Source organism: Thamnophis elegans, chromosome 1 (genome assembly GCF_009769535.1).
Source record: "Thamnophis elegans isolate rThaEle1 chromosome 1, rThaEle1.pri, whole genome shotgun sequence".
Lineage (NCBI taxonomy): Eukaryota > Metazoa > Chordata > Lepidosauria > Squamata > Colubridae > Thamnophis > Thamnophis elegans.
In genome coordinates this window covers 52873870-52889952 of record NC_045541.1, presented here as the reverse complement: position 1 = coordinate 52889952, position 16083 = coordinate 52873870, and the positions used below count along the sequence as shown (strand labels likewise).

General features: G+C 36.5%; 1 protein-coding gene across 1 annotated transcript in view; it reads right to left on the bottom strand.

Annotated features, from left to right (window-relative positions):
* The window catches only part of LOC116507659 (myosin light chain kinase, smooth muscle-like), a 101124-nt gene that overhangs the window by 15278 nt on the left and 69763 nt on the right, over positions 1 to 16083 (bottom strand). Inside the window, 4 exon segments of the mRNA XM_032215971.1 lie at positions 3161 to 3364; positions 4187 to 4280; positions 4367 to 4405; positions 8157 to 8459. Of these exon segments, the coding sequence (XP_032071862.1) occupies positions 3161 to 3364; positions 4187 to 4280; positions 4367 to 4405; positions 8157 to 8459 (640 nt within the window).

The following is a 16083-nucleotide window of genomic DNA, read 5'->3' as shown; positions in this document are numbered from 1 at the left end:
CTGCTGACAATAGAACTGGTTCGGGGGTTTGGCAGGCCGAGTTACTACCTACTTGGCCGAAGCAGGCCGAACCGGTAGCAATCCACCTCTGCTTCTAACGTTTAGATTTCATTTTGTTCATATTACCCAATATGATTTTAAATACATTTTTAAAAAGAACACCACATGTTTGGATAAAACTTGTAGAGATAAAAATACCAATAAACATTAAAAATGAATTAAAACAGTAGTATATCTTGGGAACTAGTATTTATGTAACCAACTTAAGAAAAGATCCATGTTTAAATGGATTACATTTGAGTACAAATGGTGAAAATATGCTTTATTAAATGGAAATGCTTTATTGCAAACCTATTCACATACTCTGAACCTCACTGATTTGATGTTTCACAATATATATTGTTTTAACATTCTGGAACAAGAGCATAACAGAAAAACAGTTTCCCCAAAATTCAGAAACTCTCCATCAATACTGATAAAAAAAAATCATTTTTAAATAATGGTCTCAAAAAAAGGTATAACCCAAATATATAAATTACTCATACATCACTCAGCATTTGATACACTTACAGATAAGAATCTTAATGTAACAGCACAACCTACATATTCACTGAACTGCTGACATATAATTCTTGTCAAGGGTGTTTCATTCTGTAGGATCAGTTACAGACATATAGTAATGTCATTTTAGTGGTTTTTAGTAAAAGGAATGATGTTAGACTTCTATTGAGAAAGGAAAAACATTTCCCCTCACATATGGTGTTGAATTTAAAACAAAACAGCAGCAGTGGAAGCTTGGATCTGCAAATGACTTTCACAAAAAGGAAGAGTTAATGAATCTAGCTAAGTACTGTTTACACTTTATTTATTTATTCAATATTTATCACTCCTCTCTATTTATAAAATATTCAAAGAAGCTGACAGCAATTGAACAAGAAATTTGGTAGTCACTAATGTAAGACTTTGTATTGGTTATGCTTTAGGTAACAGAAGCAAAGACATTTTGAAGTCCTACTCTGAACTACTTGTGGTATTTGTGCTCCTGCCCGAACACAACCCAGAATTTAGTTGCATCAAGTGGTGTCTGAAGAAAAACTATGAAGATTTGAGTAATAAGTGGACAATTTCAGATCATAAGAAAAGATGAAGACTCATTTGATCAAACAAAGGATGTGCTACAATGGATGGCAAAGAAAGCTATTCTACTTAAGACAGTTGAGCACAGCAAACTAAGCAGATGAAAATGACTACTATGGATAATGGTTAAAGAAGATACTCAGCATTGCAAGAATTTAGAAGCTGCTTTCAGATCCCCACAATAAAAATAGGTTCTGAGTTTGCAAAAATGGGGGGGGGGGATCATACTGCTAAACAAGAGATAGAAGGTGGATCCCAGAAGATGCAGCTTTGTAAGAAGGTGAAGAAACAAGGTAACTGGTGACTGATTCTCCAAGAAAACAAACTTATATCAGTTGGAACCATTAAGTATCTGATCATGGATATGACAGATAAATCTCAAAGAGGTACTGATAGTTATCCCTTTCTGCTAGTCCAAGTGGAGACAAGTGATGATGCCAAGAGCAGTTATAATTATAACATAATGGACTATGAAGATTTGAGGAAGTTCAGAACAATAGTACTCAAGTGATATTCTCATCCATCTTCTCTACCCAGATAACAGAGCCTTAAACAACCAATCAAGAGATAAACGGAAGATTTTTGGACAAGTACTGGATAATACTATTTGACTGAAGTATGGCAGGTTTAACTAGAGACACTTGAAACTGAATCCAGAAGGCTGAAGAGTAAAACTCTGAAAAAAAATTATCAGGTACAAATCTGTGCAATACAGAAGGATGTTAGAGGGTTGCTTTAATGGGATCTATTAAATCCTTCAATTAAAAAAAAAACAGAAGAAATTTTGGCTCATAAAAATCATGCTATTTATTTCCCATGGTCTTGAATCACTAAACCAGTAAGGCAAATATGACCTAATATTAATAACAGATCTAGTGGAATGATTCCTGCAATTACAATACACCCACTCTTTGTTTAGCACACATTTGCAAATATTGCAACCATAAAAAAAATTCATTATCTGATCAATGTGTGTCTGACAAAAATGCATTCTAGAATGAGAGTAACATTGGCATAGTTGTATGAGAACTTAATTTGAATGAGACCAATGATCTTTGCAGCATCTCTCTGTCTCTTGTCTCTCTCTGTTTGTGTCTGTGTGTGTGTGTATCACTTAATGACTATTTTGCTCAATGACAGTTAAAACAGAGCTCGGTCACTAAATAAGGAGTGGATGCAAAGGAACTGAAGGATACTATTTGTTTAAAAAGACTGCTAAAACATTTTTCCAGGTTTTTGAACTCTTTTAAGATACCATGTCATTATCACTTAGACCATAATGCTTTAAAAGTCAAAATAAAACCAGGAGATTTTCAGGCTTGATAAAGCTGGATTGTGCATGGAATTATTAGCATTCTTCTGTCCCCTGATTTCTAAAGCCAGAACATAATTCTCACATTAAAGGTGGGGAGGAAATGCATTAAAAACTGGCTAGATTCATATAATCTTAGATGACCTCGAATTATGATGGGATAAACAAGCTTGAAATGCTATTTTAAGAGCTTTCATTTGCAGGGTCGTTCTTTTTATTTCTGGGAAATACTAGATTGAAAGATAAAACAGGAATATACAATTTAATGCAATTCATTCTCCACAGAAGTTGCCTCATTTTGTTCAATGAGTTCATTCCCCCATAAGTCTGCAAACCATGAAAATGCTCATATTGTAAAAACATCTTATATACGACAGCAGACAGTATATTTAAAGGGAAATAATATTTAATTGTTTAAAAACAGTGGACTATTGTGTTTTGTAGAGCTGAATGAAGTATTCTGAATTGAAAGATGTTACTTAAAGCAATTACTGCACTCAAAGTTGAGAAGGCAGAGAGTGACTGTACTGTTCCAATGTAAAACAGCAGCTTACTATTACTATTAGTCTGCTTTGGGTCACAGGAAGAACTAAGGAGAAATATGTCATTTAAAAAAATAATAAACAAGTTCAGTCTTGTTAGGTAAGAAAATAAAGATGATAAAAACATTGACACTGATATTATTTCTACTACAGTCAACTTTATACTTACATTTCCAATACCATGACAATGTTAGCTTTCTCTTCAAAAGCATCTACCAACTGGACAAGTTTTGGATGGTGCAGACAGTTCATTATGCTGATCTCTTGCCTTATGTTTTCTTTATCCTTAGCTAAATATGCTTTAAAAAATTTTCCTGCCCAAACTTTTCCATTTTTTTTCTCAACAAGTCGGAAAACCTGTCCAAATTTCCCTCTGAAAAATATAGAAAAAAAGAATCCCAATGAAATGAAAATATGTAACATAGGAAAACATGCTTTCTGGATAACCTAGATTCTAGGGTTTAAGATGATTAATGTGATTCTTATGCTTGGCTGACAGGTACTTAGCCAGAACCAGCATGCTTGGATTCACAGGCACAGACATGAAAAGGCAAGAGTTATCGGAATGTGGAAACTGCCCTACAACAGCTCTGGTTTTTTTGAACTTGCCTATATAGCACACTTTTTTTTTCTGCAGTGACTAGCAATAGCTCTCCATGCCCTTGCAATACTTGATACCAGATATCTTAACATTAGAACACCAAGTATTGAGTTTGGAGTCTTTAATGTGCAAAGCATAGGCTTTTTTTGTTAAGCAACACAGTAATTAATCCAGTAATAAAAGGATTAAAATGTAATTTGAATATGTAGGAAATTTCTCAATTACAAAAGATGTGGAGAAACAGGACGGAAAGTCCTTTGCATCATTGAACATTCTGAGTAAACTAGAAGAGAGGAATCCTAAATAATTTCTTTGTTAACTTCTCTAGCATGATTTTGGAATCTAGCAGCTTTGCCCTTCTACAGAGAAATGACTTTCCAGAAAGAATGGAGTTGCAAATCTGATAAACTGGATTAGACTTCAACAATAAGATGCGTATGAGAATGTGAATGGATGCCCACCAAGGAGATTCATTGGATCTACTAAATCTTTACCTTTCTCTATGAATGATGAACAGTTTTTCACAACAGCTGTTTATACATTCTCTTTAATGTACTTTTTCAGTAAAAAGGGGAAACATATTGTTATACTTACGATCCCAATCTTTCTTCAACATCGTAGAATTCTGAAACTTTTTGGTCTGTATTGATAGATACTGTCCGATAATCAAATTCTGTTTCTTTCTCTTCTACAATTCAGTACAAAAATATTTAGTTATTAAAAAAATCTCTTATATACTATAAATCCCATATTTTGCAATAATCAAGATCTTACCATCATCAGATCCTTCAGCTTCTTCTTCTTCTTTAGGGCCTAAAGAAAACACACACACATATATATGTATATGCCTCTTAACAGTCATGATCCAGCTTGTTGTGACTCCTTTCTGGAATAAGGCAGTTATGCACACGGAACTCTTTCTAAAGTTTGGAGGTACACAATATTGTTGAACTGCTTTCCTATGTACTGTGATCTGCCCAATGACCAACTCATGAACATTTTCATGGTTGCCAAGATGCTGGAAATACTGAAAGGAAACGTTTTAGCTCTTGATCATTTAATGGGAACACCAAACTCCTGGCTATTGTTGGCAATATAATCTGAATTTTATTTGAGTACATCGGATTTATATGCTTGATATTTTTTCTACCAATATAGCCTTTGCAAATAGGTTCCCAAACTGAGTTTTCCTTCTTATAAATTTATGTTGTTTTACCAAAAAATTTAAAAAAGATAATGCAAGGTATATCCTTTTCCATATATTATTCCTTCACTCCAAGCAGAGACATTAATATAGCGGTTTTACTAGCAACATATTATTTGTTTACTTTTTTTTAAGAAGAAAGCTTTTGGATTAACTTTCTATAAGCACTTTTGCATATGGTATTTGTTTTAAAAATTTAGCTTCATTATTGCAACTCTCCTATTTATATCTCTTAAGATACCATTTATGGGAAAGAGCTACAGCACAGTGATAGAATAGTATCTGATATGTATGCCGCGGGTTTCAGGTTAGCAATCACCAGTTATGAGGATCAGATGGCTATTCATGAGAAAACTCCTGTTTGGGTCAGTCAGAGCAGACAATAATTATCTGATCTAGCTTAAGACAGTATCTTGTGGAACTACAGAGACCAAAAACAAGCTTTCCAAAATATTTTATGAGTTTATAAATTAATATTTGGTATTTATTTTACTAAATGTTATAAATATAAAATCATGTAGAGCTGGGTCTCCAACCTTGGCAACTTTAAGACTTGTGGACTTCATTTCCCAGAGTTCCTCTGCTGGCTGAGGAACTCTGGGAGTTGAAGTTCACAAGTCTTAAAGTTGCCAAGGTTGGAGAGCCTTGATGTAGAGGACTTCTGAAGCCCCTCCACTGCTCCAAAACTTCTTTTATTGCCAGGTGTGATCAATCTTCATGCCATTTGCATATAGCTGGCAGTGTACCTGGGGTCTTACTCACACTTTTGAACGCAGAAACTAGTAAATGCTATGCAATCAGTATCTTCTCAATGTTCAAATGTAATAAATTCTAAATAAAACTTGTATTTTCTATCTGAATGTTTATTTTATTTCCTTACAGATTGTTGTGCTGAAGCAGAGCTATAATGCATGGCCTCCAAAGAAGCCTGGATTCAGATTAAACACATGCCTCAGGCTTGCATACAAAGTATAATCACATTTATTATATTTCCTTTTATAACTTAAAAAGTTCACAATGTTTTTTTCCCCACAGACAGGGTTGTGGGGAAGTTGCAGCACAGAAGAATCTTTCTTCTATATGGACCGTTGCTTAAAACAGTTGTTTTCCATTGCTTGTTTTCTTGAAGGGAACACATTCTTGACAGTGTGATTATATAATAAATAAGAATTTCATTGAGACACCTTTAGTGAAATCCTGAGTGATCAAAAGTGAAAGAATCCTACAAATATATAAATTACAGCAATGTTTTACTCTAAAATAATAGTATGAACTCTTATTTCGACTGAAATCTATAAAGAGGGCATCTTAAAAAGGAAAACGGACACTGAAACATTGTCCATTCTTTAGGGACAATGTAAAAAAATATATGGTGTGGTGTACCTTTTAAAAATTTTTCTCTAAAAACAAAACAACTTGTTATTTCAAGTGCTTAAACCTGGCTTTCTGGAACTCTTCAGATATGTTGGATTATAATAGTCAACCTACAAATGGGGCTTTGCTGGTTGGGATTTTTAGAAATTGCTGTCCAAAACAGGCTGAGGAAAGTTAAGATACTATTTGGGGGTTGTATTATCTTTATCCAGCAAGTTATACAGTATCAATCATAAATGCATTTGGGTATGATTGAATTTTTTTGGAAAAGATGAAACCTGAATCAAAAGTTTCTTCTGCCAAAAATATTTTTTGGCATAGGATTGACATTTTCAATGTGCAATTGGTGAGGAACTTCATAATGAAATGACTGTTAGATCAGAAGTTTTTTCTTCATGTTTTCAATGATCCTTCCCCTTCATTGTTAATTTTTGTTTTGCTGCACATTACAATGTAATCTTACATAGGTAAAGGATTAAAGGAGCTACCGTAATCCTATGAACCAATCAAATGATGCCAAAGTATCTAAAAGCTAGGTACCTGCTGTGGAATATAAGCTCTGGAAATATTCTTTGTTCTGTTCACTTTAGACAGTAAAATCCTGTTGGGCTTAAGAAGTTGTGTCGTTTGTCACTAATTTTAATGAAACTTTCTCCTTTTAGTACATGAGGCTTTTTGCTCCAATGTTTGATGGTTTTATTCTAACTTTATCATATACTGACTGGGTAAGCAGGAGTATTATTTATAATAAACAAAGAAGCAAAAACATTTTATGATTGTTTGTTTCCTCTGTCCTGTGCTAGATTGTTTTCTAAATAAATAGTCTTTTAAAAAATAATCTGTTTTCCAGTTCTGGAGAGCCAGTCTTCATATACAGAATTGTATTTTCAACTAAACTGCAATACCTTGCTCTCAAAAACAGCTATTATCTGTCAATTCATTGTTGATGTACATATAAGGAAATGGCACAGTCTGTACCACATCCTGGTCATGATAATCTAAAAATACTGTACTGCAATTCATAAGTCTCCCTCCATCCCAAGATCACAAAGCAGTCTTTTTTGATAGATGTATATACTCCTTTCCCATAATAACTTAAAATACTTTATGCTTATTATTTCAGTTATCATATAACAGACCTGCAAAGTAATTCATAACAGCATTTTGGAGATGGGAACTCAAGTCGCAAGGAAGAGTGGTGTGCTATTATAGAATGCCTTATGGGCAACTGCTCCATAAAACTCTGATTTGTCTTCGCTAAGTAGAAAAGGGAAAATGATATAACCTACTACTTAAGTATAGTTTACTTACACCAAGCTATCTAATAACTCATAGCCAGACTAATGTTTAAATGATGAATTACCAGAAAGAAAGTGATGAACTGAATTTTTGCACTCTAACAGCAAAGCTTTCACTTTGCTGAATTTAAAGTAGAAAGATAGCAGCAATGATTCAACTATAATTCATAAGACTAAAGCAAACATATCTTTCCCAAGACAATAACATTCATATCCAAGTACCACTATTCATTATCAAACCAAAACGTTTGGATCTTGCAACTAACTGGGTCAAATAGATAAAACCTCCATTGCATAATTTTATCGGATTTAGAAGCTACACGACTTCCAAGTGATTCTGGGCAGCTTATATCTCAAAAGCAAGAAACAATAAAATGAAGGAAAAAAAAACTTCATACTTCTGGGGGGGGGGGGGGGGGGGGAACCATACCTCATCAAAAAAATCAAAACCAGAACATCAACAACCACTCTAACCCCAAGCTGGGAACAAAGTCAGATTTTCAAAAGAATTACCAATCAATTGTAGGGTGGAGACATGGGGGATGCTCTTCCAGAGGGCTTTCATGTGTGTTCACATAACCCACCCTCACTTTCTCATTTTGTGTAAAGGGATTGGATGCACTTATAGCAACTAGCATTCCTGTGATACAGAAATATTTCAAAGCATAATCCCTTGTGGTAGACTTACCTTCTTCTTTCTTTCCTACTTTTACTAGCTCAGATTCTTGACTTGGCTCACTGATCCCATACACATTAGCAGCTCGCACCCTGAATTTGTACTCCCGGTCAGCTAGAAGATTTTGGACACTGTATGAAGTGCTGCGGCAAGTGGTGAGATCTGTCCATTTCTTGTCTACTGTGTCCCATATTTCCACACTGTAGGATTGCACCGCACTTCCGCCATCATACGAGGAGCCATACCATGAAAGGGTGAGGGAAGAACTCCGAACGTCAGATGCACAGGGAGTTCCTGCTGGAGGATCAGGCTTATCTGCAGATAGGGAAATGTATATGCAATGTGGTGTTGTTAATAATAATAATAATCATCATCATCTTCATCACGTAGTTATGAAATATTGTGACCTTGCCATCAAAACTATGCAATTATGGATGAAACACGTGACAGTGATACCCACTGTCATCGGGACACTTGGCACCATGTCTAAGAATTTTACAAAGTACCTCAAGAAATTGCAGCTTCCTGCAATAACACCGGTAGAACAACATTTTAAGAAGATACTTGGTTGATACCTAGGATGCTGGCAGCAACCTGTATCAGTCATCACAGCCAGTCAATATTTGTGATACATTTTAAAATGTTCAGTTGACTGAGTTTCATGTTTAATGAATAAAAGTACATCATCATCATCATCATCATCATCATCATCATCATCATCATCATCATCATGCAGTGGTTAGAGTGCAGTACTGCAGGCTATTTCTGCTGACTGCCAGCTGCCTGCAATTTGGTGGTTCAAATCTCACCAGGCTTAAGGTTGACTCAGCCTTCCATCCTTCCAAGGTTGGTAAAATGAGGACCCAGATTGTTGAGGGCAATATGCTGACTCTATTAACCTCTTAGAGAGGGCTGTAAAGCACTGTAAAACAGTATAAAAGTCCAAATCCTATGCTATTGCTATTATTATTATTAATAATAATTTGTTACATTTATTTGCTGCCTATCTTGCTGTGGGGCTACTCTAGATGACTTACAATAATAAAAAGAGAAAAATGAAATAAGTATAAACAGAATAGAATTAAAATAGAACCGTAAAATATAAAATGAAAAAGGGAACACAACAAGGACACATCAATATGATAACCAAAAACAATCATTTCCACAGGAAACCTACTTTCTTATTCTCATACAGAGGAATGGCTAAGCTTGAAGTAAATTTGGAAAAAAATGTTTTTCTCAAGACAGCAAACCACACTTTAAGACTTTACCTATACAGTGTTGGACACAAACTTGTTAGATTTGAAGAATCCTAGAGGGTTTCTGTAATCCTGCACTTATCATGGATTCAACAATGTTATTTTATACTCAACACTCCTTACTTTCATTTATCATCCTTATTTAGAAGACAGTAAGAGACAGAAGTGATTTGTCAGCAGGAGAGTCTTTGGTCATTCAAATATTATTCACTGTAGTAATTTATGCTACATGCCAGGACCAGGCAATCATTTTTGGCCAAGATACTGAGCTGATACAAATCAGCATACTAAGGTCTGTGTTTCATGTGAGGCTGTGCAAGGCCTGATATTTGCATTCAAAAAAATAATCTATGCTACATTTTACTAAATCCCACATTTACAGCAGGCACACATATATGGTTCCCTGCCACAGTGCCACACCCTAAAATGAAGATAAGCATTTTCTTGTCCAGAGATAAAAGAATCTTTCCCTCTTTCTCTGATGGCTGAACAGATATTAACACAATTAATACTATTAAAACCAATTCAGTGTACTGAAAATTAATGATTTGGCTCTATAGCAGGCCTTTGAAATACCTTGAATTTGTTAAGACTTTATTTTCTAGAGTACAAACTTAAAATGGTTTTAGATAAGTATTAGATGCAGTAGCCACAAAAGCTAGATAATATTTTGTACTCAATGCATTAATTGTATTTGGCTCCCTTCTTTCCAACTTCCAAATATTTTAGGGTTAAGAATTTTCTGTACAAACTATTTAAGGCTCAGATACATTATTATCCTAGTTGCTTTCTGGCATTAAAATATATGCTTTTTTTAAAAAAGGATTTTCAATAAAAGCTAGCCATAATTTAAAATAAAAATTCAATTTCCAAGAGTGAAGATTAATATTTTGAACCCAGCACCATATATAACTGTAAAACTAAATCATTTTAAAAGAAGCATACATTTCCTGTTACTTGTATAGGTGCACTAAGTATAGGTGCACTAAGGAAGTACAAGTATGGCCCATATTGGGAAAGTTGGACGAAGTCAATAAGGTGTGGATGCAATGGGGCAGGGTAAGCAAGGACAACCCTAACAATGGCTACCACCAAAGGCAGTCCATTATGCCTTGAAAACACATGTTGAGAGTAACAAAGACAAGATTTTGTCTTCTTAATGTGCTTGCCAGCTTCCCAGAAGAACTGGTGGGCTGCTGTGGGAAGTAAGATGCTGTATTTGCTGAATCATCAACTAGAACCGCTGCAATTTTCTATTTTTAATGAATGGACTTTAAATACCACTAACTTCAATGGAATCTGTTTTCCATCATCTTTATTTGGCTGCAGCTCTATGGAAAATGCTATTAATTGATATCAAAATTAATGGATTGTGTTCATGTATATTTAGAAAGGAAGAAAAAGATTGGATACATATACAGTAAGAAGTGATATTTATGAATGGACTTAAATGTGTTATCGATATGTATATATAAAAATGGCAGTGTGTGTGTGTGTGCGTGCGCACGTATGTTCCAGCATAACCAAACTTGGTACACAGATGTCTTACACTCTAGAAACATTGTGGGGATAAGATACCCTAACACCCCTCAGGGGTGTGTGTTCTGTTACAATACAGCCTATTGTGTCTTCAAATGGCTTCTACTATACTGCCATAAAATGGCTTCTACTGTACAGAGCAATAGAGTTGTTACTGTGAACAACTTCACAGTACTCCACAAGGGGGCTCTCTTTGGTAATTGGGAAAATCCAATATTAGAAATTATGTTTGGTCTGGACATTTCTTCCCCCCCCTATAAATAAATACCCGGACAACACCAGGTTATCAGCTAGTTGTGTATAAATGTTAAAGTTTTCTTAAGGCATGGAAGAAATCATTGCAGCTGGAAACACTGCAGATTAATAGATTTATGATGTTTGATACAATTGTGTCATATTTATAGTGTAGTGTTAGTGAAAACCCATTACTGGGTGTCTTCCTTGTGATTTAAAAACATGTATGTTTTGTTTCCTTCTTGGTAGGAACTGATTAGTTGCAGTAATAGCATTCACAAGTAATGTTTGGGTTTTTATTTAAGAAGTTCTTTAGTGTTTAATCCTCAAGTGTCAATATGTTATTACTTTTCATCTTTTGTGCAGTATCAGCAGTATTAGAAATAAATTAGAGAAGAAAAAAATGCAGAGTAAATTTCTCTCTCCAAAAATTTGTGTTTCATTTATTATTAAGGCATAGAATAGTCTGAAAAAGCATTTGATAAAGTGACTAAATGAGTGGATCAAGGAAATGCTGGTGATATAATATATTTAGAGTTCAGTAACACATTTGGTAAAGTAAACCACAGCCTTTTTCTTGATAAGATAGAACAATGTGGGATAGACAATACAACCATCTGATGGATTTGCAGTTTGCTGAACAAACGGATTCAGCGTCTGGCTGTCAATGGAACTACATCTACATGGAGGAGAGCATGCAGTGGAGAATCTCAAGGTTCTATCTTAGGCCAAACATCTTTCAACATCCTCATTTATGACCTAGATAAGAGAAACAAAGGGGCGCTCATCAAATTTGCAAATGACACCAAGCTGGGAGCAACTGCTAACATTCTAGATTCAAGTTCCAGAAGACTCTTGACACACTTAAGCATTGGGCACTATCCAACAAGATACAATTCAGTGGTTCTGCATTTAGGTAGGAAAAACCAAATGCACAGGTGCAGAACAGGCAGTGCCTAGCTCTACAGTACTGCTTGTGAGAGCGATTTAGGAGTCTTGGTGGACCACCACTTAAATATGAATCAGGTGGCAAAAAGTTAGTGCAGTTCTAGGCTGCATCAACAACATTCTCTATTGATGTTGCTTGTCAGAAGATCAGAAAAAGTGATTACATGACCTCAGAACAGTGCAACCATCATAATTATGAGACATAATTTGCCAAGCTTTTGAATTTGGATCACATGACCATGGGGATGCTGCAACAGTCATAAGAATTAAAAATGGTTATAATTCACTTTTTTTTTCAATGCTTAAAATGGTCACTGTTGTGAGTTGAAGACTACCTGTACTTGTTATACATGTGCAAGCTTGTTCTGGGTCACAATGTTTCTAAAAATGGACACAAATACTTCTACGCATGCTGAAAAGCTATATATGGAGCCATATATACCTGCACATAATTATTCTCATAATTTGACAGCACAAGTTAAGGGTAGAATGTAACTGTTTTAATTCCCTGCAACCAGGTCACCAATTACAGTGCTTTAATTTTTTCTAATGAGCAAGTAAGGACAAAATTAAAAGAACATAACTAAAATAGGAACATCTAAGCCCTTCCTTCTAAGGATTCTAATAGACTTATTCTGTCTATCCTATGAATGGTCAGTATTTACTAGACTCCGTTGCTTCCAGGAGAATGTAGAATTATGTCTACAAGAATTCTACAGCCTTCCACACTCTTAACTGGTTCATCTCCTTGGAAGTAATAGCAATAGCAATAGCAGTTAGACTTATATACCGCTTCATAGGGCTTTCAGCCCTCTCTAAGCGGTTTACAGAGTCAGCATATCACCCCCACAGTCTGGGTCCTCATTTCACCCACCTCGGAAGGATGGAAGGCTAAGTCAACCTTGAGCCGGTGAGATTAGAACCGCTGAACTACAGATAACAGTCAGCTGAAGTGGCCTGCAGTACTGCACCCTAACCACTGCGCCACCTCGGCTCTATACCACTGCGCCACCTCGGCTCTAAGTACAACAGCTAGCTTTGCTATGCCATCCCTCATTCTATGTCATTACAGTCGGTGTATTTTTATTACCACTTATGAAGTTATTTCTATTTATATCCCACATTTTTGCCCATAGGAACACAATGTCCCATTATAAAAGCAGGGTGCACCCAGAGTATACAAATAAAGCCTGGACCCAGACAAAGATGCCATATTAATTCTAGTCTACTAAGCATTGGAAATATTTTAATGATTGTCAGTAATTTCAACAATTTAAAAACAGACAGCACGGTCTGGAAAGGTTAAGCAAACATTCACAGTGAACTTCACACTTAGGTGCTCACATCATGCCAATCCTATGTTTCTTGCATTTCATTTTTCTAAATAAGAATTCCCATGCTTTCACAATCTGCTATAGGTAATTTCCTGTGGTGGTCTCTGAGATTCAGCCAGAGTATGAAACAGAAGGCACCAACAATTAAGCTTATCCAGCAGTTTTAAAGCTAGATGTGTTTATTTGGTTCATTCCTATATTCATAAAGGATGCATTATGGCCTAACAAACATGCAGGAGGACAATTATGAATGTATCTTGTCACTGAAACCTTGAATCACATCAGGAAGAAGAATAGGCTTCAAAGCTTACTCTTCAATAAGCTGGCTTTCAAGGTGTTGATATTACAGCATGCTGTGGCACATGACTGTTATTGCAAAACTGGTGTATTTAACTTTATTAAAACTGGTTCAAATAAATGGAAATGCTGCTCATCTGGCTTTTATAGGGGAGTCAGATCTTTGAGAGAGTTCCTTTTGTTATAATTAAAATGTGTGAGGGTGACTCCTTTCAGATTTTGAAATACTTTGCCAAGGATGCTCACACAAGTCTCCTTTCTTTTACTTTTTAATCAGTTTGAAAAATATTGTTATTAAGGCAAGTTTCTGTTATCTAAGATAATTTTCTGGGTAGTGCTGTTAGTGTTGCAATTGTGCTTTCAGTAATGTTTTCATTATCCTTGAAACAGTAGATAGGCTTAAGATACAGAAGGATCTTGACAAACTTGTAGATTGGGCACTATGTAATAAAATGAAATTCAATGGTGAAAAGTGTAAGGTTCTACATTTAGGCAAGAAAACGAAATGCACAGGTACAGTATAGGTCCGTGATGGCGAACCTATGGCACGCGTACCACAGGTGGCACGTGGAGCCATTTGTAAGGGCACGCAAGGCAGTGTCCTGTCAGCTGGCCAGCGCGCATGCGCATGCTGGCCAGCTCACTTCGGCCTTATTTTGAGGCCATTTTTCATCCTCTGGAGGCTTCAGGAAGCCTCCGGAATGCAAAAACCCGGCCCTACTGGCAAACTGGAACTTCAGGAACGGACTTCCAATTTGCTCGTAGGACTGGTTTTAGCCCTCCGAAGCCTTCAGGAGGCTTCCCTGAAGGCTCTGGAGGGCAGAAAATGACCCTACGAGCAAACCGGAAGTCACTTTTCATCCTCCAGAGCTGTCAGGAAAGCCTACTGAAGCCCCCTGAAGGCCCCAGAGGACAAAAAACAGCCCTACGGACAAACTGGAAGTGATGCTGGCTAAAACCAGCCCTACGAGCAAACCAGAAGTCAGTTTATGAACTTCCAGTTTGCTCGTAGGGCCGGTTTTTTCGCACTCCAAAGGCTTTAGGGAACTCCTGAAGCCTCTGGAGGGCCGCGGGGGGAAGAGGCTGTTTTCGTCTTCCCCAGGCTCCTATAAAGCCTCTGGAGCCTAGGGAGGGTAAAAAAAGCACACCAAAAATGGGGGGGGGAGCACTAGTTGTTCACGCATGCTGGGGTTGTGCGCATAGCATTATGAGTGTGGCATGCACGTGCACAACCCCCCCTACACTCCCCCCGCTTTTGGCACATGAGCCAAAAAAGGTTCGCCATTGCTGGTATAGGTGGTACCTTGCTCACTAGTAGTAACTGTGAGAGGGATCTTGGAGTCCTAATGGACAACCATTTAAATATGACCCAGCAGTGTGCAGCAGCTGCCAAAAAAGCCAACACAGTTCTAGGCTGCATAAACAGAGGGATAGAATCAAAATCACGTGAAGTGTTAATACCACTTTATAATGCTTGGTAAGGCCACACGTGGAATACTGCATTCAGTTTTGGTCGCCACGATGTAAAAAGATGTTGAGACTCTAAAAAGAGTGCAGAGAACAGCAACAAAGATGATTAGGGGACTGGAGACTAAAACATATGAAGAACGTTTGCAGGAACTGAGTATGTCTAGTTTAATGAAAAGAATGACTAGGGGAGACGTGATAGCAGTGTTCCAATATCTCAGGGGTTGCCACAAAGAAGAGGTAGTCAAACTATTCTCCAAGGCACCTGTGGGTAGAACAAGAAGCAATGGGTGGAAACTAATCAAGGAGAGAAACAACTCCAGAAGTTGTGAATGCCCCAATACTGGAAGTCTTTAAGAAGATGTTGGATAGCCATCTGTCTGAAATATATAGGGTTTCCTGCCTAGGTAGGGGGTTGGACTAGAAGACCTCCAAGGTTCTTTCCAACTCTGCTATGGTATTGTATTGTAGTAAGGACTTTTTAAAAAAATGATCTTACTTTCTGTCAAAATCTTGAACACCAATTGCTGGTGAAAAGGCAGATATAAATAAAATAAAAATTAAATAACTCTGGGCAGCCAATAGTAATAATGTGGGATGTGGGTTCTTTCTTGAGCCCTTTCTCAAAACCAGTTATCCAGAGGCATTAGCATTCATTGCAAAATTCTAGGTTCAAAGTTCCAACAGTTACTCACAGACTGCTCTCCATTCAGGATGGAAGCAGCATCTTCTCAAGAAATTTCTCTTTAGATACCTTGGCTCCTTTTTAATTTGAGTGATCATATTATCATTCCACACTATTATTAGCTATTGAGAAAGTTGCCAGCCAGATAGAGAGCAGGCATAAAGCAACAATTAATT